Raw genomic sequence first — 22093 nt, forward strand, 5'->3', positions numbered from 1 at the left:
TTTCCATATAGCCTAGGGCTGACGATGGTTCTATAGAAGGATGTAGCATGATATCAAGGATCTGCTAGTAACCTCTAACTAGAGGAGTATGGGAATCTAGTGGCTTTGATGGGCATTAAGCTAGACATGTCTCATTTAAGTCCTTGGGCTGTTTTTTATTTGCATGTGCTTGGCATGAGATTGGTATTTGCAAAAAGTATAATGCTTCCTTGCCCTTGGAACAGAATGCCAAAGGAAACTTCTCTTGCCTCTGCTCCCATGCTTCGGGGCTGGAAGGCAAAATAATTAGTTCCATGCAACTAGGAATAAATCACCCAGGTTGAAACATGATAGTACCTGACAACTGGTAATGTTGGAAAAAAAAGATTTCAGTCAACCGTTATTGATAGGAAATTGGCATGCAGAGCTGATGATTCCAGTGTATGTATGTGTACCTTTACAGTAAGCTTAGTGTTGTAAACTTAGCTATAGGTTGCTGTCTTTCCCCTGTGAAATATGTATATATGGCATGAATAAAGATTGTTCAGGATCTAATAATAGTATCTACTTTTTATTTTTCCTTTTTGGAAAGATGGTACAGTAATATATATCTTCCATAGGTTTGTAGAACATTTCAGAGGACATATGTCATCTTCTGAATATTTGAAGACTGAACAGTGCTTGTTCCACCCTAATCCCTTTATGCTTTTAAGAAGGCTTGGAGATTCTGTTGCATTTTATTTCATCTCTTGGTGGAGAGAAAAGAAAGATCCTGGTTTGGTTATCTGCTTTATTTTAGCAGTCATTTGAGAATTTGTTCAGAATTACTTTTTGTTTGTTTGTTTGTTTGTTTGTTTGTTTGCTTTTATAGGAAGAAAGGATGGTAAAATGTCAGTATTATGTGGGGTTTTTTTTTTAAGGATTCTCAAACTACTTGCAAGGACATAAGAGTGAAATTCTCTATTAACTATATGGGCAAAGTGTAGGCCACTCTTTGTTTTCTTCTTCAGTTTATATAATTTTGGAGTGCCTATAGTTTAGTTATTATTTGTTACAGTGGTGCAGGTTTTGAAGAACACTGGAATAAAGGCTACTATTTTTTTGTTGATTGTGATTTCATAAGGAAAGTTTGCATGCATTATTATACAAATGCTTCAGTTTTGACACATTGTGCAAGTTCCAGTTTTCTGTGGTTTAAAAATCATGCCCTTGTTTGGGGACTGTCACTTATCTGACCGTGCAAAAGGTATAGTTGTAGGTAGGGTGGGTTTTTTAGGTAATGCCTATCTATTGGTATGGCTTAGAACATTTAATTGTACCTTCTGTTCCCTGGATGATAACAAAACCCACTGTTTATTACTCCAAATGGAAAAGTATGCACATAGACTGAATAGACAGCTTCATACTTCCTACACAATACACTCTTATTAATTTTTTTGTTACTACATTATCTTTGTGTACAGGAGGGTGCAGTTGCAAGGGGAAGATGCAGCAGTCATATATAGTCTTATTGTACAGCTGTCATCTTACTCTGGTCACAGTAAACAACGTTACTAAAACATGAAAAGTATGCTTTGCTTGTGCAAATGGTTGTGCTGCCTTGGCAAGCATCTTAATATCTGCCAAAACTGAATTATTTACTTGTCTCTTGTGTGCGGTTTGCTCACAGCAGAAAGTCACTGCACTATCCCCTCTTCAGCCAGTTGGAGCCTTTGCGAGAGCATTTCGCCTCCAGAAGTAAACATGAGTCTAAGAATAGCTCAGCCTTCTTTGTAGTATATTTTCATGGTTGGCTGTCTAAACAGCCAGCCTGTCTAGACAGCTGACGACACTGAAAGCTCCTAAGGTCAAAAGCAGCCACGTAGGCTACTCTTGGGGATGTTACCTCCTTGGTAGCTGTACATGTGCACGCTAGGAGAACTTGTCAGTCAGAACGAGTAGGGATATTGCTGAGGCTCCATGGGCTACAAGTGTATGTTAATAAGGCATTAAATACTATATATGAGTGTATAAAGACAGAATTTTCAGTTCTTATTGTTATTTCTGACTCGCATGGTATGGCACCGGTTATGGTGTTTTGGTGCTCTTTAATATTTGTCTTGTAGTGTCATTTGCGTTGCGCCCAAATTTAAATTTTGAGCATAACAGAGACCTATGAGTTTTTTCTAATAGAAACTAATGATGAAGCCAGACTCAATTTCCGTCCATTCTTTAAAGAACACCAAAAATCCTTATGTGGTTGTTCTGCTATTAGTAATGCATAGATTGTGTACATAGCTGGATGTAAGTTTACACATGCTTGCATAAGAGAAATTAAAAAACTGGTATGAAGAATCTTGTATCAGAAGACTCCTCCTATGGCCATGGGTTACAGAGGAATGTTAGCAAGGGGTTCCGTGAATTAGGTTGTTCTTTCTCCTAGCTTCCACTTGTAACACATCTACCATTATTTGTGACTAGATGTTCAGCTTTCTGCGAAATCTTTCACATTTATCATTGCGGATCTAGACCATTTTCTATGTTCCAGATGTAATTTTAATAGGGATTAAAAAAGTAGTAGTGCATGTGTCTAAATAACCATTTGCTCTGTAATCACAGCAGCTCAGTTTTTTCCAATGTTGAAGAGTAGAACCTGGGGATAGTTGCTGTATTTCAGCTAACAAAGGAGCTGCTAACTGCAGTTCAACAGGTGAAGCAAAAAGGCTAGTTAGTTAGTGCATTCAGTTTACAAATACTGGACTAGATAGCCTGCCGGGTTGTCTGGTTACATTATTTCTTACAAATATCTTTGAAAGAATATCTTGCTACAAGTGTTTTGCAGGCAGATACACCATTTTATGATGTATGTTTGCTGATGCAAGAAGAACTTGTCAACAACAACAACAAGAAGAAAGAATAAACTGAGAAATCTGTACCTGGTTTAGTCCTTTGCTGCTAAATTTGTTTTCAACAGGTTACCATAATGTAAATGGGTCTGTTTCTTGTGATGTGTATGTACGCGTAAAATGGGTTTAGCGTTAGGTCTTCTCAGTCTGTCAAAACATATATTCAGAACTCATACAGTGGATCAAATTCTACACCTGCAGAAAACACAGCTAATATATTTTCTACCTGGGGAATGGTCCTTCGTGTTAGTCCATCATACAGCAAATTATCATGTAAGATGAAAAAAGCTACATGCCAGTACAGTAAAGAGTATGACACTACCAAAGGAAATACTTAATATTTCTCTGCAACTTGTTAATTATTAAGTGCCTTTTTTGGTTTACATATACAGTAATGTTTTTCTCATTTTTTTCCCTTTCATATTGTTAATGAATTGATTGTCCTTCAGTCGCACAGTGCCCAGCATTCTCAGAAATGAGGAATAATGCTTTCTTTCTGTTTTTCTTGTGAATATTATTTAGACTTTCTTGCTCTGAATTCTTTACTGATTATCAGAAAGGTTACTGATTCCTTGTTAATATTTGATGGGTTTGGTGCATAGCTTGATGTTTTGATGTAGGATTACAGGAACTAGGCCCTTGCCCCCCATTCCTTTGCTCTAAGAATATTGTCAAGAGTTTACACTCCCAAAATTATTTTGCATGCTTTTGCTTGCTCTTGTCTTAAAATTTATTCCTGCTCTTTAAGATTGAAAATCTACAAGAACAGTTAAGAGACAAGGAGAAGCAAATGAGCAGCTTAAAGGATCGAGTGAAATCCTTGCAGGCTGACACCACAAATACTGACACTGCCTTGACTACGCTGGAAGAAGCACTTGCAGAAAAAGTGAGTATCGGAAGCCTAATCCCTTCCTTCGAAAACTCCTTCTACTAATAACCTCTCGAAAGCCAGCTTTTCCGTTTGTTTCCTGGGCTCTGTACAAGACATCTCTAATATTAAGCCCCAGTGACATCCTTTGCCGACTGAGGGATGAGTGTGGAGGCTGCAACGGTGGGTCCCTCACTAGAGGGCACTGCAGGATATCCATAGAGCTAGCCCGGGGTACTACCCCCCGCCCCCGGTACCATGAGCGGGGCAGGAAGGCAGAGCTGAGCCACAGCCTATCACTCTGGTCATTAGCTACTTATCATCATTTTGTGTGGTGGTGAAAGAGCTTGGTGTTCTCACAGTCGTCTCTTTATGTGGTGCATCTTTGGTATGATCGTGGAATACCTTACAGTTCAACTAGATTCTTCTGCTTTTTGCCCTTTCTTGCCTGCCTTCCTGCCTGCCTGCCTTCTTCTTTGCTCAGATATTTTAAGAATAAATTATTTTTTCGAGTTTGTTGTGTGAAATGGAGGTTTAATTCACAGTATTGAATCAAAATGAGTAGTTATCCTGATAACTAACATTTCTTTATGCTTGCTCAACTCTCAGGAGACAGCTGACTGAGGGAATAGCCTTGTCTATTCTGTTTTAGTGGGGCAACCTTTTGGATTTACTGTATATTTTTTCTTGATTCCCAGAGAACCAGGGTCACAGTTCCCTTAGTCTGTCAGATTCTATAAATATAAAGCTATGGTAGAGCCTTCCTGACATTGGGGGATTCACTTGCATCCCTTCAGATTACAAGATAACCAAAGCTCTGTTGATATCTGGTGTACTGGAAAGTTATTTTACTGCCCTTTCTTACTGTATATCCATCCTGGTGTCACATATGCACTACAGCCCTTTCTCTGAGTAGAACCGCAGACTTAACCTTGCATTATGGAAAAACAAGATTTAAGTAAGGAAGCAATATATAATGTATCCTGGTCTAAGTTAATTTTGATTATCAAAACCAGATAAATTGTGTTGGACTGTAACGGTACAGTGAACTTTCAGAGATACAGAAAGCCTGGTATTTCTTAGCAATAAATCCATAGATTTCTCAAGTTTCCTCCTTTTTGAGAATCTGTTTTACAATCATAAGGGACAGAAAATGGCAGTGGTCTAGTGGGAGGTGTCCCTGCCCATGGCAGGAGGGGTGGAACTAGATGATGTTATGGTCCTTTTCAACCCTAACCATTCTATGATATCCTACATTCCTCCTCATCTACAGTGTGTAAGAAGTGGTGTGATCAGAAATCTCAGATGTTGGACTTAGAAGGATTTTCTTCAGAGTGCTTTCTTTTGTTAGGAAAGGACCATTGAGCGCCTAAAGGAGCAGCGTGACAGAGATGAACGAGAAAAACAGGAAGAGATCGACAACTACAAAAAAGACATTAAGGACCTGAAAGAGAGAGTCAGCATTTTACAAGGAGATCTCACAGAGAAAGAGGTTGACCAGCAGAATTAATCTGTTGTGTTAGAATTGTTTGTTGTATATGTGTGTCTTATGTTTGAGGTGAAGAAAACCTTTATAGTAGTGGTCCTTCAACAAGTTTATCTGTTAAAATAAATTGTTTTGAGAAGTTTTCCAAGCATAAACGTTTCAGAACCACCTGTTTATGGATAGCACAAAGTCCCCTTTGCAGCAGTTAATCATGTTAGTAGCAAATGAGCGATGGTCAGTGATAGCATTTACTGGAGCTCTGCTTATAGGTAGCTGAAGGCAGAGAACAAGCTTGTTCCTTGTCTAAATATAGGGAGGAAAAGACAGAGGTTGGTCAATGCTGCAGTTGCTAAAAGCATGCAGATAATGTTTATTCCTTTATGCAGACAGTATAGCTAGTTCTTTTGACTCTGAGAAGTGTTCTTTTTTTATAATTAAATTGCTTGTTGGTAATGAGCCAGTTGGTTAGAGAAATTAACCTAATTACATTAGAGAAATATGAACATTCTCTGTTCCTCTCTTGGAATTGTAACATTCGAGTTTACTTACTGTCTTTTTCAAAATGCAATCGAAGTAGAGCAATACAAAAGAAAAAACTTGCATCCAGGAAGTGCTAAGATTTTGTCTACGTGAAAGGCAACATTTGACAGGAAAAAAACATTAAAATGGTTCACAAGACAAGAATTTGAGATGTCTTTTGGTTGTAGGTAGCATGAATCGGTTTCACCCCATAGCAGCAGTACATAGAAAAGCTTTGAACAGACAAATTAGCTATGCATATATGATTTTTAAATAGCATTTTAATTAAAACCAGATTTTCTTAAATATGACTGAAACATGAAACACAAATTCCCATTTACAAAATCTTCCATATTTAAAAATTATTTTAAAATTAATTTAAACAAGATATTATTCTGATCCTGAAAACCTAAATTAAATCAAACTGTCTTAAATCAGTGCCATGAACATCCTGACAAAATACGTTGTTCAAAGTTGGGACTTGCACACAGTGTGAAGGAATAGGAAGAAAATAAAGATAAAAAAGAAACTAGCTATTGCACATAGAGAGTATTTACTTGATAGTTATTTTACGTCTTTTATTTTAGTCATCATTACTGGACCTGAAGGAACATGCTTCATCCTTAGCTTCATCAGGACTGAAGAAAGATTCCAGACTCAAGACACTAGAAATTGCATTGGAACAGAAAAAGGAAGAATGTTTGAAGATGGAAACTCAATTGAAGAAGGTAATCTCACTTCATATTTAAATATGTGGTGTAAACATTCAGTGTTAGACAAATTTGCCATGTCTATATAGAAAACTTTGGGTCTCTAGTTTGAATTCTGTGAATTGGTTTTCAGCAAGAACTGTGAAGTTATGTCCATACTACAAGATGAGCTGGTCAGAAAGTAACTTTCAGACACTGGTGCTAATTTTGGATGTCATTTACATGCAATAAAAGTGCTGTTGATTTTATTTTTTAACAGGTACTAGGAATTAAAGACTTAGTATGCTTCACTACAGTTCATAGCAGTAATTGTGCCATTAAGCTGGTGTAACAGCTGAAAACTTAGCAGCTATATATTTCACATATAAATTATCAATGTTTGTAGGTGTTAATGTGATAAATTCAGAAGCGTGGTTGGCCCAGCCCGTAGGAATGCATAAAATCAAATGAAAAGAATGTATCACCCGTGAAATGTGTGATCTTTTGTTTTAATCTTATTGCCAGTCACAGTTGATGCACTGCTAGGAATTTGCTGTTCAGAAAAGTAATACTCAATTACAAGCAAATAATTCATTTGAACAGGATCTTTGGGTTATGTCCGCATTGCAAGCCTTTTTTATTTTGGGTCAGAGTAGCATAAGTACTGCACTGTTTAGAGGAACATTAATTTGGTTTTAACTTTTTGATTTTAAAAGAGCAGGTGGTGAACAAGCACAAAACATACCAATTGAAATAGTGATAACACTTCTATTTATAAAAACAGAACAAGACAAAAAGCAACATGATTTCTTAAAGAGACATATGTCTTGGATTGTGGTGTTCTAGCTGTTTCTTTACATCTACCCAGGAAAAGAAGGAGTTGCCCATGCTGTAGTTTGGAACTCTGTCCTAGTTCCTCAAATGAATGTGAGAACAAATTTTGAATCATCACTTAAGACCTGTTTAGGATTTCTGTTGTGTGGGTACAAGGTGGGTGTTAATGCACCTGAGAATTCTATGTAATTGAAATTTACACGTATACTTGTATCTAGACACATGATTGCCCTTCTTTTTATTTCTGTTACAAAAAAGGAACTGTTATTCAGCATCAACAAAGTACAGCAGCAAGAAAAGATAGCTGTGTACATTTCAGTAGTCTCACAGGCTGTTTTCGGTGTTAGCGTAGAGCACATGAGTATTTCAGAAGTCCTAAAGGACCCTTTCATTTGAATTCTCTGTCATGAATTGCAGTTTTGCTATTTATCAGTGTGTTAGTAGTAATAAATTGAAGAATATGTTGTAGCTAAGATTTGCCAGAGGTTGTTACAGCAATTGGATGATAGTATTAGTTTGTAGGTAGACAACTACAGTGGAGAACATTGTTACAGTTACTCTAATTAAAAAAAAAATGAAATTACTAACTGGGAGAGTGCATAACAAATAGGTTATGAAAAACCAGTTGTGGAAATTCAATCAATTGGGGAATATGTCTGTATATTTAGCATTTGTTAATGTACTCCTTTCTGCTGCTCCCCCTGAGATCACTTACCTCACTATAAGCAGTGAGTATATCAGCAGTATAAGTGGGTGTGGAGGTTGACAAAAATCTAGTCAAGCATTGCTGGCTAAAAGGCGAACATGCAGCTAATTTGCACTGTGATGACAGCTCTTCGTTATAATTCCTTTAGGGCCTACCTCTGCTTATTCCATTTCAGAGGATTATGCTTAATAGCTAGTGTCCAGGAACATTGCATAAGGACACTGAGCCACTTCATAAGACCATATATTTTTATAATCTAATATTATTTTTTTTTCCCCAGGAAGTAATTAAGAGGGTGACCCTTTTCATGAGGGTTAAAATGGGCAAATAGCTCAAATGTTAAGAGCACTATTAATTGTACAGGACAGCTATGGAACAAATAACTGTATTCCTAATTTGGTTCTGAGAAAAATAATGAGTATACATTCACTGCATTGTAAATACAAATAGATTTGCATCTTCCAATCCAAAGAAGCTCTCAAAATAATTCAGTCAGGATAATTTCAGTTTTACAAACAAAGAAAGTTGTTAGCGTGCCATTACCTATGTGTATGTAAAGCCCTTCCATAATACTCTGGATATCTGGTCCTCTGCTTCAAGTGTTATTGCTTATTAGGGCATTTGCACCATTGTTCCCTGTGCAGAGGCCCTAAAGTGATCTTTCACATCCTACTAAGACAAAATCATAAATATCTTGTTGCTTTTTTAAATACTGTGTCATGTTGGCCTCCTGCATTTTATTCAAGGGGAAATCAAAGTTCAATGGAAAGATATTTTTTTTTTTGTGATAAGGTAGTCCACAATGGCTTTTTAATAAAGGAATCAACATTCTAGGACCCAGGTACAATTACATGTAACTAACCATGCATTTGCTTTCCTCAAGCTATACAAAAAAACCTACTTCTACCACTGATCCTCCTTGCTTTCTAGAACCAAGCCACAGTTACTCTTGGTTACTCAAGAAAAAGTAGTTAGCAACCACTTGGATGTTTTATACTTACCACTAAGTTTAGATATTTCTTTAATATCCTCTTTTCCAGCTGCTTTTAATTTGCCAATGTATTTTGTCACTTGCAGAAAAGAAGAAAAATGTATTTTTAAGAGGCTTTCTCTCTTTAAATACACTGCAGATATTTATTCAGGCAGTCTGACATTTTCAAGGTGGGTTAATTCCTTGTCATCCTTGAAACAATTATGAGAGAGAATCCAGCTTCTAAAACCTCAGGTTTACACATCTGCATTGTTAAAAATTGCAAATGACTGTCACGATTAACCATAAAACTAATGGCTCCAAAGAGCATTCAGTCTAAAGCTGCATTAGAGGTTTATTATGTTGAGTTTTATTACATTGTCTTAGCACTCGTTTGCGTAAGACATGCAGGAAGGACTCTCTCATTTAGCTCATCACAGCAAATGGCAAAAAGCTTGTTCTTTCAGGTTATTTCTCTTACAGTTTGGACGGAGATGTGTCCAACATCAATCTTGTTTCCCTTGCCTCTTATTTCCACTGAACAGTTTGAGTACTTTCAGTTAAATCTGTTAGCCTTAGAAGTTAAAAAGCTGACAGAAGAGACTGAATGGAACTACTGTTAAGCCATTAAGCCATTAGATAAAAAAGATTTGGGCACCCCTTGGAAAAAACTCTTGCTACTCTCTAAACAGTGAACTTTTGAGAAATCATAAACAGTGCAAGCTTCCACTTTTTCTGTATAAGGGATTTAACTTTACGCTGAACTGAAATATTATTAAACAACTGGAGTTCGGGGGTGCTGAAAAGTTGCTGGTATTATTTTTCTTTCCATGTAAGAAGTCTCCAGTGTCTGACTCAAGGTGTCCGCTTTTCATTGTTACTATTTCTCTTCTTACTAATGATGACTTTATGCTGATCTCTGTCTCAGCAAATAAAACTGCAATGTTTATCATATTTGGGGTTGGGTTTTTTAATAATGATACCATGGTTATGTAAATCATTACACGGCCTGGTGTCCTGCCTTAAATAGCCTCCTTTTTAACTGAGATGGAGTCATTAGAGGGAAATCACACACAGGGAGTTCTCTTCCTGTTTTCCTGTGAGGTGTTATTTTTCTGTGTGGTTGTTTGTTGGTTTTTGGGTTGTTTTGTTTAGGTTTTTTGTTTGTTTGTTTTAATTGGGAAACTCATTTTACAAACTTCTATTTTAATGTAATAGTTTTACAGTGAAAAAAGCTTACTTCTAGTTGTTTTTCTTCAGGATACTCGCTTTTTCTGTCTTGTCTTTCCCACTCAATATGCTTTGTTTCAGTCTGGTTTTCTCATCTGGGAGAGGCCAGCTAATACGATAATTTGTTCCAACAAAGATGAGCATTTTTTTGTCTGTCTTCATTTCCAGTGCATAGCTTTCCTCCCTATAGATATTTTCCATATTTGAAAGGGATCAAGGTTAGAGAAAAGAAAGAGTCCAAAACCATATTTTAACAAACATTTTCTTGGTGCATTCTAGTAACTTTTCATCAGAGAATGTTAGCAGTGATTCCCTGCCAGGAAAATACATCTAGATTCAACAGGCTCACTCAGAGGGTGCTTTTTTTTCTGCTGTGGTGTTCTTCCTTGAAGTTCCACAGGCTGGTATCTTTCAAAACACAGGAAAAAATGACCAAAGCATTGACCCAAATTCTGTTTCACAAGATTTAGCTCAGCTACTCTAATACAGGCTCTGGTGCTTTTTATTTTTGTTCACATGAATTTCCTGCCACAACTGAAAACATTACTGGTAATATTGGTAGATAAGGTAGACATACTATTTCTTGTTCTCAGCTGGTGATCTTTTTTCCTTCAAAGAAAGGACGATAAATGATGTATTCAGCATAGCAACCTAGAAAATGCTACCACTGAAATCCGTATGTCTTTAAAAAGAAAAACGCAGCGTGTCCAGCGTTCTGATAGTGTCAGTTACTGAATTAGTTTTCTAAGTCATTTAGCTGCCTTGTAATTGATGTAAGTGAAGCACTAGAAATTAAAGTCCTTCTCAACCTGTAAAACCTAAATACAGGGCTATATTAACTGTGTGAAGACAGACATCAAGTTTGGAACTTGCACAGCGGTAACTTGCCATGTTTCTCATGTTTCAAAAGCTCATTATTAGTGCATGCTATAATCACAAATTAAGATTCTGTCATCTTAGTAAATTAATGTTGTGGTTATTATTTTAAATTCTTTTCTTGTTACATCTTTTTTTTTCTCTCTCACACTATTCCTATCCCCAACTTTCCCCATCTTTTCCTGTCTTTTTTTCTCTCTTTAGCACCCTGAGGTTTTATTGAGTCATCCATCCAAGCCAGTAAGTTCCCTGGCAAACTGAGAGGCTGTTGCCAACTCCATTTAATTTTCTGTGTTGCATGTGTATTCACCTGTGCGTTTATACATGGGCCAACATAGAGTATATTGGTGAATTACTTTAGTAATGAGTATGGATAGTATAGATAAAAGCAAAATTCTATGATATGTCTGACCAGTCATGCTCAAAAAAGCCTTCTGAGATGCTTTTATTTTATGGCTGTGTTGGTCTAACTTCATTTTTGTTCGGACAGCTTAACGTTGTGCCAGTGTTTTTGTTTCCCTTTGCTGCAGTTGCTTGAAGTGTCCTGTAGCTTTTCTTTCATTTTCATTGTGCGTGCATTTTTAGAGCAAGAATGTAGAATTTCCATGCAAATAAAGCTTCTTGTGTGAAAGAATTTTGTAACACCATGTACAGCAGCACATGAGAAATAATAATTAAGCTATGGCAAGTAAAAGATTGCTTAAAAACGTGTGTAACCATTAAGCTTACTGCTACTATGTCAGTTTAATTTTGGATCCTATTACCAGCCCTCTGTTTGATGTCAAAGAGCACTCCTTTCAAGGAGTGTTTGTATAATAATATCTTGACACCATAAATTACGTAATCCAAGGTGGTTTTCATCAGAGATTTCTTTTGTGACTGTGTGCATAAAGAAATTGTGTTACAAAACTTTCAGAAGTCTGGTATCTGTGTTTCACTTGACAATGATCAGGGTAAATGTAGTTGTATCCCGGCAATCATTGTCTGAAGGTCACAGGATAGCTTTTCTTTTAATAGTTCAGGTTTTGTGACATACCATATTGGAAATTATTTTAATAAAGCAGATAATGCATTTATGGGACTAGATGTGGGAAAAAAGTTGTGGTATGCAATGGGGAAAATTATTTTCATAGGACTATCAGAAATAACAATGATAACTAGGGCATAAAAACTCTTCTGTATTTTGAGTTATTTATTATATATAAAAACAGTCATTAATAAATATTCTAAGGTATTTGGTGCACAAAGATTAGAAAAACAGATTTTTTTCTTAAAGGATATAAGATTAGTGGAGATAGCATTCAAAGATTTCATTATTTAGTATTTCACAACAGAGAATATTTTTCCCCAGAGGTTTTGTGTGTTCAGGTATGAAATGCAGACTCAAGGCTTTTCTGGTAAATTAATACATTCCTTCACTTCAGAATAATTATACAGTCTCCTAATCTGTGGATTACACTGGTACCGTTGTTACTAAACTTGTGTAATGCATACTGTTAAATAGGGTTTATGTTTTTAAATCTTTACATTGTTTCATTCAGTCTGAGATTCTGTTTGGTTTTGTGGTTTTTTGAAAGAAACTCTCAGCCATAAGCGCTCACTGTTTTTAAGAACAAAATGTAGAAATATGTTCGTGTCTTTTTTTTTTTAACACTAGTTATTTTTTATTGAAAGATTTGGTCCTTTCACCAAATACTTTTGATGCCCCTGTTTAAATTTGTCTAAATTGCTTAAAAATTAAATTCATTCTCTTATTTGTACATGCTCAGTAGAAAGATAGATTTAGCAATGAAAGATTCTACCTGCGCTGGTTATACCCAATCCTGAAGAGGGAGCAAGACCTTCCCATTGTCTCTCTCCATTAACCCTGTCTCTTCTAGGTCTGGACATTTGAGCAGACAGCAGCACTGCTAATTAGACTATTCTCCAAATACGATGCTGGTTCCAAGCAGCTGCTTGATCATATAGAGCAGAAGCAAGAATCAACATTGTGGTGTACAGAACAGATCAGGACAAATAATCTGTTAGTATTGGAAGTTGGTACTGAAAGTTAGCCACTGGGAAGATAAAAACAGGTTGGATTTTGCTGGGCGAATGAGTAGCTAGGATTACCAGGAAATATGAGGAAAGGCTTGAGAGAGTTGGGGTTGGTCAGCTTGGAGAACAGAAGATTTGAGAGACCTTATAGCAGCCTTCCAGTACATAAAGGTAGCCTACAAGAAAGCTGTAGATGGACTTTTTACGAGGGCATGTAGTGACTGGACAAGGGAGAATGGCTTTAAACTGAGAGTTTTGGATTAGATATTAGGAAAAAAATCTTTACTGTGAGGGTGGGGAGAGACGGGAACAGGTTGCCCAGAGAAGCTGTGGATGCCCCAACCCAGGCAGTGTTCAAGGCCAAGGTGATAAGGCTTTGGTCGACTTGGTTTAGTGGAAGATGTCTCTGTCTATGTCAGGGGGTTGGAACCAGATGATCTTTAGGGTCCTTTCCAACCCAAACCATTCTATGTTTCTACAATTGTACTGAATCTGGGACTCAATGAAAACATGGAGTCAGGATTGGCTTGTACATGGGTAGGAGAATTGGGTCTGCAGGCGCTGTTGGATAGAACTAACTGTGCACAAAAAATGCCTCAAACCTGAAAAAAGTAATAGGAAAATGATGAGGAGCACTGGTAGATTGGTGGAATCTGACAGGATAAGTGGAATGAAATTTGAACCTGGCAAAATGATATTGATAAAAGGCTGGAGAAATGATATATATTAAAAAGGGACTGTAGTTGGTGCAGAGAGGTGGGAGAATTTGTGCCCAAGAGAGCATATTCTGTATGAAATCTTTATAGCATGCACAGTTTCTGAGACTCCCCACTACTTGGAAGTCAGAAAATACAAGATGTGGAAACAAACTGTATGTGATATGGCCAGCATACAGGATAAGGTACAAGAGTCTCTGTGGTGGCTTTTAAAATTCCAGTCGTATTGATGGTCCATAACCATGTCAGAATCATCTCACGCAGAAGAAACTTGGAGGGGTTTTCCCCTATTTTCTTACACTTAAAAAATTAAAATGTACCTACTGTACCCCATTTAGAAACCTTGTTAAGATAACATTAATTTTTAAAAATTTAATATCCAAAAACTAGGAAATGGCCAATGCAACATTTTGTGGCCTTTCCCGTTTTTCATTTTGAGGTGTTCTTTACAGCATTTATAACTTAATTATTGTCTGCCAGACTTTTGCATTGAGTGAATAAGACAAGATATTTTTGCATCTCAGTTTTTCACCTGCACAGCAGGTATAATAGCACATCCTCATTTCCCACTGGTGGTGTTGTGAAGTGATGAGTTGCCATTTGCCAAGAAACAGCCTACAGCATGATAGAAAGAAAACTGGGAAAATACTTCTTTTCAGTGTCATTTTGTAACTTTGAGTAAACAAGGCATAGAGCCATGCACTGAATATCAAAACCCAAGTACTGATTGATTATTACTGACTAAATTCCTTCTGCACATTGAGTGAAGCTCTATTTCTGTAAAATAGTAGCATATGTTCGGGTGAGCAAGGCCTGGTTTAGAGGAGTCATGGGTAAGGGAGTTGAAGTATGCTCACAAATAAAGCAATCAAAGAGATCAATGGGCATTTCCCTCCTCTCTTTGCACACTCTGTGTTGGTGTAAATTCTAAAGAGAGCAAATTGTTAATGTTTATTAACGACTATGGGAATTCATGTATTTCTGAAGAGATCACGTTTTTAGTAATGAGTTCTCTCAAGGCATCTCCCTGTTATTTACAATTTTAACCTTCTTTATGATATTATTTCAACCAAATACTTGCTTGTTCAGTGTCTAAATTTACAGTCATGTTTACAGAGACTAACCGTTGAAAAGATTTTGTCACTAATAAGATAACAAACAGCTCTTTGTGACAGACTCAAGTTTTCCGGTACATAGTATATGAAGGAATTCACTTTTACATCCAGGACGGCCTTTTTGAAAAGCTGCATTACAGTATGTGATGTTCAAAGCATTGGAACTAAAGGGAGGAGCAAGTCTGGTTGGTTTTCAAATTTATAATTTTGGTGAACTCATAAAGACACAATAGAATGCAGCACACATGTTTTATCATTTGAATTGCTGCCTTCACAATAGGAAAAGTGAAATCATTATATGTGTTTCTCTTTTGCAGTAAATAATCATAATATAGTTTTGTATTTATGCGTGCTTTTGCTATTTTTAGGAGACGTGAGGCACACTTGGAGGTAGGAGGGTGGATTAAAATGGGATTTCAAATTCTCGAGAACTTCTGTTTTGTGGCCAAAAGTTCTTGGCAGCATTGTATGTGAAATGTTAAACTGAATTTACTGTCTCAATTCGTAGGTAAAAGTAGAAAGTGTTTGCAGTGAATTATTTGCTGTTTGATTTGGTTAATCTTTTAGGAATAATGATTTGGAATTTTAGTCATAATGTTTGGAATTTTTATTTACATTTTAGAACTTTTAAATCAGATCTGTGCTATTGTTTTCTACCCTGCTTCTGGCATGCTTTAAGCTGTGTAAGGCTACCTTGCCTCTTAGTAAAGAGGATTTTGGCACGAGAAATAATCATCTTTGAAAATTCTTTTCAATGTGTTTAGTCTTCCTCTCCTCTCCATCTGTAAATAGTGATTATTTCTGTGAAACATTGGTCATCTTTGTTTTAGTTGTAGAAGTTGGCTTTGTCAGCTGATTTTCTGTGGAAGCAATACAAGTTATACTACATTTATCTGAGGAACAATCACTCTTTCTTTTATTCTTTAGGTACTTTAAGTATTCACCCCATCACTTACCACATTCCAGAAGGGAAATGATGGCTAAGAGCAAAAAAGCAGAAAGCTGTTAAACCACCTTTTAGTTTATAGTTCCTCTTAAGAACTTTGAGAACATATCTGCAGTAGTAGGCTTAAACTGAGTAGTAAGGTTAAACTATTCTCGGTGCTGAGCCAGTTAAAATTTGAAATTAAATTAACACTGGCAAAGATTAATACTATCAGATGAGCTTTGCTAATAAAAACATAGCTTAAGAAAGTGCTGTTTTCTGGCTAAACATGACAGTGTTTCTTATGCAGACCAGTGCAGAATCAAACATGCAGGTTTGATTGTGCTCCTGAAAACAGCTTCAGTTCACCTTTTTGACTCCACACGGGAACAGACATGGAGAGCTAATGCCAGGGTCAGTAATAACAGTTAAGAGGTTTAAAATAGCCTGTTATCAGGTAAACTCAGAAGTCTGTAACATGCTTTTCTTATTTCTCATTTGTCACAGGAGAAAGTGCAATGTTCCCTTCGCCCTAAGCGAACTGTTTTTTCAATTTATTTAATCTTCATTATACTTTTATACCTTTTCACGTTTGTCTGTAACTATATTAAGAGGTTGCAGATTTAGGAACACTGTCTCAGGCAGAGCTGAAAGTTGAACCCGTGGAAATGCACTTCTTACAGTCTCTTAATACAGCAGAAACTGTCAGTGCATTTATTGCTTTATATGATTCTGTTTAAAAAATGAAATTACTGCCTTATTTTGGAATTTTTGTACACCTTTGGTGGGCAGGGGAAGTTGTGTGGGTTTGTTTTTTTTCTGTGAGTATAGGAATTCCTTATTTGTGTTTAACTTTCTTTTTGGTTAGAAAAAAATACTGCTGAATTATTTCACACAATGTTGCATTGGGAAGGTAGCCAATTTCATCTGTTCCAGATCTTGATGTGAGTTTGTGGGAAACCTCTAAATGCATCGGTTTTCTCTCCTATACAATAATTGAATCCAGTAGGATTTTTGATACGATCATGTGACACGTATTTTGTACATAAGCCACAAAATGGACCAAAATCACTCAGTCAGTAATTCACAACTCAGGAAGTGGTCTCCAGTTTACACCATATCACATAACGTTCTCTTTGTGTTATGTGAAAGTATCCATACTTATGTACATTATATACAAATAATACGTGTTACGTGTCTTAACTAATAATTTATGTCGTGTAAATAGGCCTTTCGTTCTATAAGAACCAGACACATTGACCTGTAGGATAATTTTCTGAAACAGAAAATTGATTTCCTCTTCTCAGTAGTATCTCTCGGGTTGTTGTGGAGATACTTTTATTAACACAGAGTAATATAAATCAGGACTGTCCTGGCAGTAGAATTGCATTAGGTCTTATAACTTATTTTGAACTAGAGTTGAGTAATCCAGGCTAACAGGCTACCTTTGCTGTTTTTTTTAAAGAAGTTTCTTGATTATCTGCTTATGTATTTTGGATGGCTTTAAAGAGCCTGGAGGAGTATTTGCTAAAACAAACAAATTGAGATGTTTGAAAAATACCTAAATCCAGTACAGAAGAATTCAGGTTCTGTGTCTGGTGAAAACCAGACTTAACTCTAAACATAGTGTCTCTTCAGAGAATATGAATGCCCCAAGTAGACTTTACAGATGCCTCCCAGTAGGTTTATAGATGCCTCTCCAAAGCAGGATTCCCAGTTCCTTCAAAGCAGTTGTTTGGGAGGGAAGGATGGGGATTTTTTTTTTTTTTTTTTTTTTTTAATTTAGGAATACTTGAAAAGGAAATAAAATCAAATATTTCAGTTTTCCTGCAGGCTGGAAATCCCAGTAGGGCATTTCAGGAACACCCACCACACTCTGCTTCCAAAGTAAAGTATGTTCCCTGAGGCTTGCAGCTGTTCGTGGAACTAACACGCTTGTCAGTCTCATTGCTGCAATGTCCTCCTGGAGTCTGCATCATCTTGGCAACACATTAATTAGACTTGTGCTTGCTGTAGAGAGCCCTTTCCAAGAGTGTGTAATTTGAAGTGCTTATGGGGCAGTAAGGGATCTGGAAGCATCAACAGCCCTCACTACAAAAGGCTTCTCAAAACTTTCAGGCTCACCAGGGATGCACTTGGAGCCAGGTCTCAGTCAGGAGCTCAGAAGCAAGATTTTCAGATTTACAGCTCAGTAGTAGAGAGCTGTCAGGGTTTGACTTGAAAGTCACTCAGAAGTAAGGATCCTTTTAAGTCTTCCTAAATGCATTGCCTCATGAAAGGGTTCTATTCTATGGCTGTTGGGCTCTTCTGCTGGGATCTTATCAGGAGATTTGGGGATTGCCAGACATTTTATTCTAGGCTAAAATACTGTGCAGGTTGTCCAGCTTTCTGGAATTCCTGCTGGAAAAACAATAGAAAGAAAACCAAACCAGTTTAGCATCGACCCTCAGGCAGGAGAAGTGTTCCAGTATTTGAGAAACCCAGATTTGTCCCAAGGTCATAGTCCCAGAAAAGTCTGGTATCGAGACACTCCGGAGTCCTAGAATGTTCTGCTTCGAGATTCTCTCGGATTTCACTAAAATGTGGCTTTGGCTTGAGTGGAGCTAATTAAAAGCAAGAGACTTCAAAGCAAAAATGCTGGGGTTGATGAACAGATACTTTCCTCCAGTCTTATTTTACTGAATAATTAAGCAGATTTGGCCGATTGTATTTTTTGCTGTTTGGTTCTTTGGAAGCAGCAGCTTTTTACTCCGAGTTTTATGCTGCTACAGCTCTGTCCAATTACCTTTAAGGGCCACTGGGTCTATCGGATTTAGACTTACTGTGCTTTGGAGCAGAACATTGCCAGCTTGTAAAACAACTTTCCACAGCTGCACATAAGGAGGGGAAAAGTCTGTAGTCTTATTGCCTGTTGTAGGTTCACTTCAGACAAGAGAAAGGCCTTGAGTTTGCAGGCAGTCTTGGTTGGCAGGATATCTCCACCAAACTTGCTCTTCACTGAAGTGAATTTGAGCAATTCTGAAATACCTTTAATTGATATCAAATAGCAGTTCAAGATACAAGAGCAAAGGGTCAGGAGAGAATGAATAGATAGTCCTTAGTCTGCTGGTTTGAATTCTAGCATAAGTGCTACCTTTTCTTTGTTTTTGATATGCTTGGGAACTGTTGAATTTATTTTACTAATAAATTGGTGCTTTTTATAAAAAAAAAAAAACATTAAAAAAAACCAACCCAAACAAAACCCCACAAAAAAAAAAAAAAGCCAGAAACACTCAGTCCTCTGAGGCTTTTTGTCCCCATAGCCAGATATTGAGAAATCATATTGTAGCCAGACTCCAGTTAGTCTAGTCTGTATAGTTCAGATAACTAGCCAGGACTTCAGTACATCAGCACCATCTGTGCAGATCTATCCAACACTGAATACTTGTGTGATTATTGAAGGCTGTTAACCTGGGATTTGTTTTTCTACCTGGACTTGTGCAAAGCTTTCAACACCGTCCCACACAACATCCTTGTCTCTAAATTGGAGAGACATCAATTCGATAGGCGGACCACTTGGTGGATAAAGAAGAACTGTCTGGATGGCCCACGCAAAGAGTTGTGGTCAGTGGCTCAATGTCCGGCTGGAGACCGGTAACGAGTGGTCTCTCTCAAGTATTGGTGTTGGGACCGGTCTTGTTCAACATCTTCATCGGTGACATGGACAGTGGGATTGAGTGCGCCCTCGGCAAGTTTGCCAATAACACCAAACTGTGTGGTTCGGTCGATACGCTGGAGAGAAGGAACGCCATCCAGAGGGACCTTGACACGCTTGTGAGGTGGGCTGATGCCAACCTTATGAAGTTCAACCATGACAAGTGCAAGGTCCTACCACCTGGGTCGGAGCAATCGCAGGCACAGCTACAGGTTGGGCAGAGAAGAGATTCAGAGCGGCCCTGCGGAGAAGGACTTGGGGGTGCTGGTCGATGAGAAAATGAACATGAGCCAGCTTCAGTGTGCGCTCGCAGCCCAGAAAGCCAACCGTATCCTGGCGTGCATCAAAAGAAGCGTGACCAGCAGGTCGAAGGAGGTGATCCTGCCCCTCTACTCTGCTCTTGTGAGACCTCACCTGGAGTATTGTGTGCAGTTCTGGTGTCCTCAACATAAAAAGGACATGGAACTGCTGGAACAAGTCCAGAGGAGGGCCACGAGGATGATCAGGGGACTGGAGCACCTCCCGTATGAAGACAGGCTGAGGAAGTTGGGGCTGTTCAGCCTGGAGAAGAGAAGGCTGCGTGGGGACCTAATAGCAGCCTTCCAAGTATCTGAAGAGGGGCTAGAGGGACACTGGAGATGGACTATTCATTAGGGACTGTAGTGACAGGACAAGGGGTAGGAGGTTAAAACTTAAACAGGGGAAGTTTAGACTGGAAATAAGGAAGAAATTCTTTACTGTAAGGGTGGTGAGGCCCTGGAATGGGTTGCCCAAGGAAGTTGTGAATGCTCCATTCCTCGCAGTATTAAAGGCCAGGCTGGACAGAGCCTTGGGTGAGATGGTTTAATGTGAGGTGTCCCTGCCTGTGGCAGGGGGGTTGGAACTAGATGATCTTGAGGTCCTTTCCAACCCAAACCATTCCATGGTTCTGTGATTATCTAGGCTAAAAATAGTTCTGATACTTAATTCTACAACCTTAACACTGTTTCAAAAGTGTATTTTAGACTATTTTAAACCCACTCACACTTATGTTTCCTTTCTTTTCAAAGAAGTTTTAACTTTTTCGTATTTTCATTTTTCCATAAATTCTAATGAAAAAAAATCACTTTAATTCTTTTAGACTGAATCAAAAAAGGCAAATTTATTTCTAAATTTTATTTTCCTATGAAGTATTTCCCAATACTTATAAGTAGCACAAGTACTGTATATTTATTTCTTTGTAATGATTATTCTATCCAGCTTAAAACAGATATCTAGATAATGTTTTGCAGTCATCATAGCATCTGTAAAATACATATGTTTGAATGAAGTGTTTTTTCTTGAACCTTTTTCTTACAGGCTCATGAAGCAACACTGGAGGCTAGGGCCAGCCCAGAGCTGAGTGATCGTATGCAGCAGCTGGAAAGGGAGGTAGCACGGTATCGGGAAGAATCTAGCAAGGCTCAAGCTGAAGTGGATCGTCTTCTGGAAATCTTGAAAGAGATGGAAAATGAGAAGAATGATAAGGATAAGAAGATAGCAGAACTAGAGAGGTGAGAATGGTATAAAGGTATCAGAGGAGCAAAAAAGCTGATTAAAATTAGCGATAATTTAGTCCATTTTTCTTGTCCTAAAAATCTTAGAGTACCTATTTTGGGAAAGTCTAGAGGGTTTTTTGCCTTCAATCATTTATTTTGATAGACAATAAATGAAAAGGTGTCTTACTATATAATCCTGTTACCTGGCTTCTTAAAAACAGGGCTGATACAGATTGAACTAGAAGGGTAGACAGAGCTCTAACGGAATGAAGATGGTAGGAAAAGTTGCCGACACTGTGTTGTGCTTGGAGAACAATTAATTCTTTTGATATAATAAATTCCTCGGGCATGGTTTTAAAAAAATGCGAAGGACTAATAAGAAAAAGTACTTTAATAGCTTGTGATACTAGTTACCTAGGTTCTTCTGACAGCTGGTACTGAAACTCTGTACTGGTAGGAACAAAGGTAAACTTTGGCTCATTTGAAGCCAAATGAACATATTTGCTTTTGTCCAAATGAAATCTGATTCAGCACTTTTCATCATCTTCTGTCTTTATGTGGGAGCCAGAGTGTTCAGATTTTTTTTCAATACTTTAATGTACAAGTATTATAATTTATTATGATTCCATGACATTTGTATTGCAATTATAAATAGTAGATTGGGAAAGACTTGAAACAGATCCTGTTTTCTATCATTTTCTTATGCTACATTGGACCAAGAGGGAGTTTCTAGGCAGTATTACCTGTTTGGGGCTTTTTGTGTCCTTTACAGTTCTGAGTGAAAAATTACTAACTTAGAAAAGCAAAATGGAAAGTTGATTATTCCCGTTTGCCTTGTGCCAGAATAGTCTATCTAATTTCTATTTTAGCACTATTTAACTGCCCTGCATTTAGTGTCAGGATGATGAGGGAAAGTGAGCAGAGGTTCTTTAGGATGACAATGGTTAGTTATTATTCAGTGGCTTGATGACAGTCAAATTATGGGCCCCTCTGAGCGATTTGAAAAACTTTTCTAAGAAGTCCATTCTTATTTCCTTGAAAGTGACA

General features: G+C 37.5%; 1 protein-coding gene across 7 annotated transcripts in view; it reads left to right on the forward strand.

The window, feature by feature from the left end:
- The window catches only part of ERC1 (ELKS/RAB6-interacting/CAST family member 1), a 289289-nt gene that overhangs the window by 100057 nt on the left and 167139 nt on the right, over positions 1 to 22093 (forward strand). For all 7 annotated transcript variants that reach the window (XM_065682550.1, XM_065682581.1, XM_065682574.1 and 4 more), the window contains 4 exons: positions 3613 to 3750; positions 5084 to 5224; positions 6325 to 6465; positions 20868 to 21061. In XM_065682550.1, the coding sequence (XP_065538622.1) occupies positions 3613 to 3750; positions 5084 to 5224; positions 6325 to 6465; positions 20868 to 21061 (614 nt within the window). The remainder of the gene's footprint in view (positions 1 to 3612; positions 3751 to 5083; positions 5225 to 6324; positions 6466 to 20867; positions 21062 to 22093) is intronic.

Source organism: Lathamus discolor, chromosome 1 (assembly GCF_037157495.1).
Source record: "Lathamus discolor isolate bLatDis1 chromosome 1, bLatDis1.hap1, whole genome shotgun sequence".
Classification (NCBI taxonomy): domain Eukaryota; kingdom Metazoa; phylum Chordata; class Aves; order Psittaciformes; family Psittacidae; genus Lathamus; species Lathamus discolor.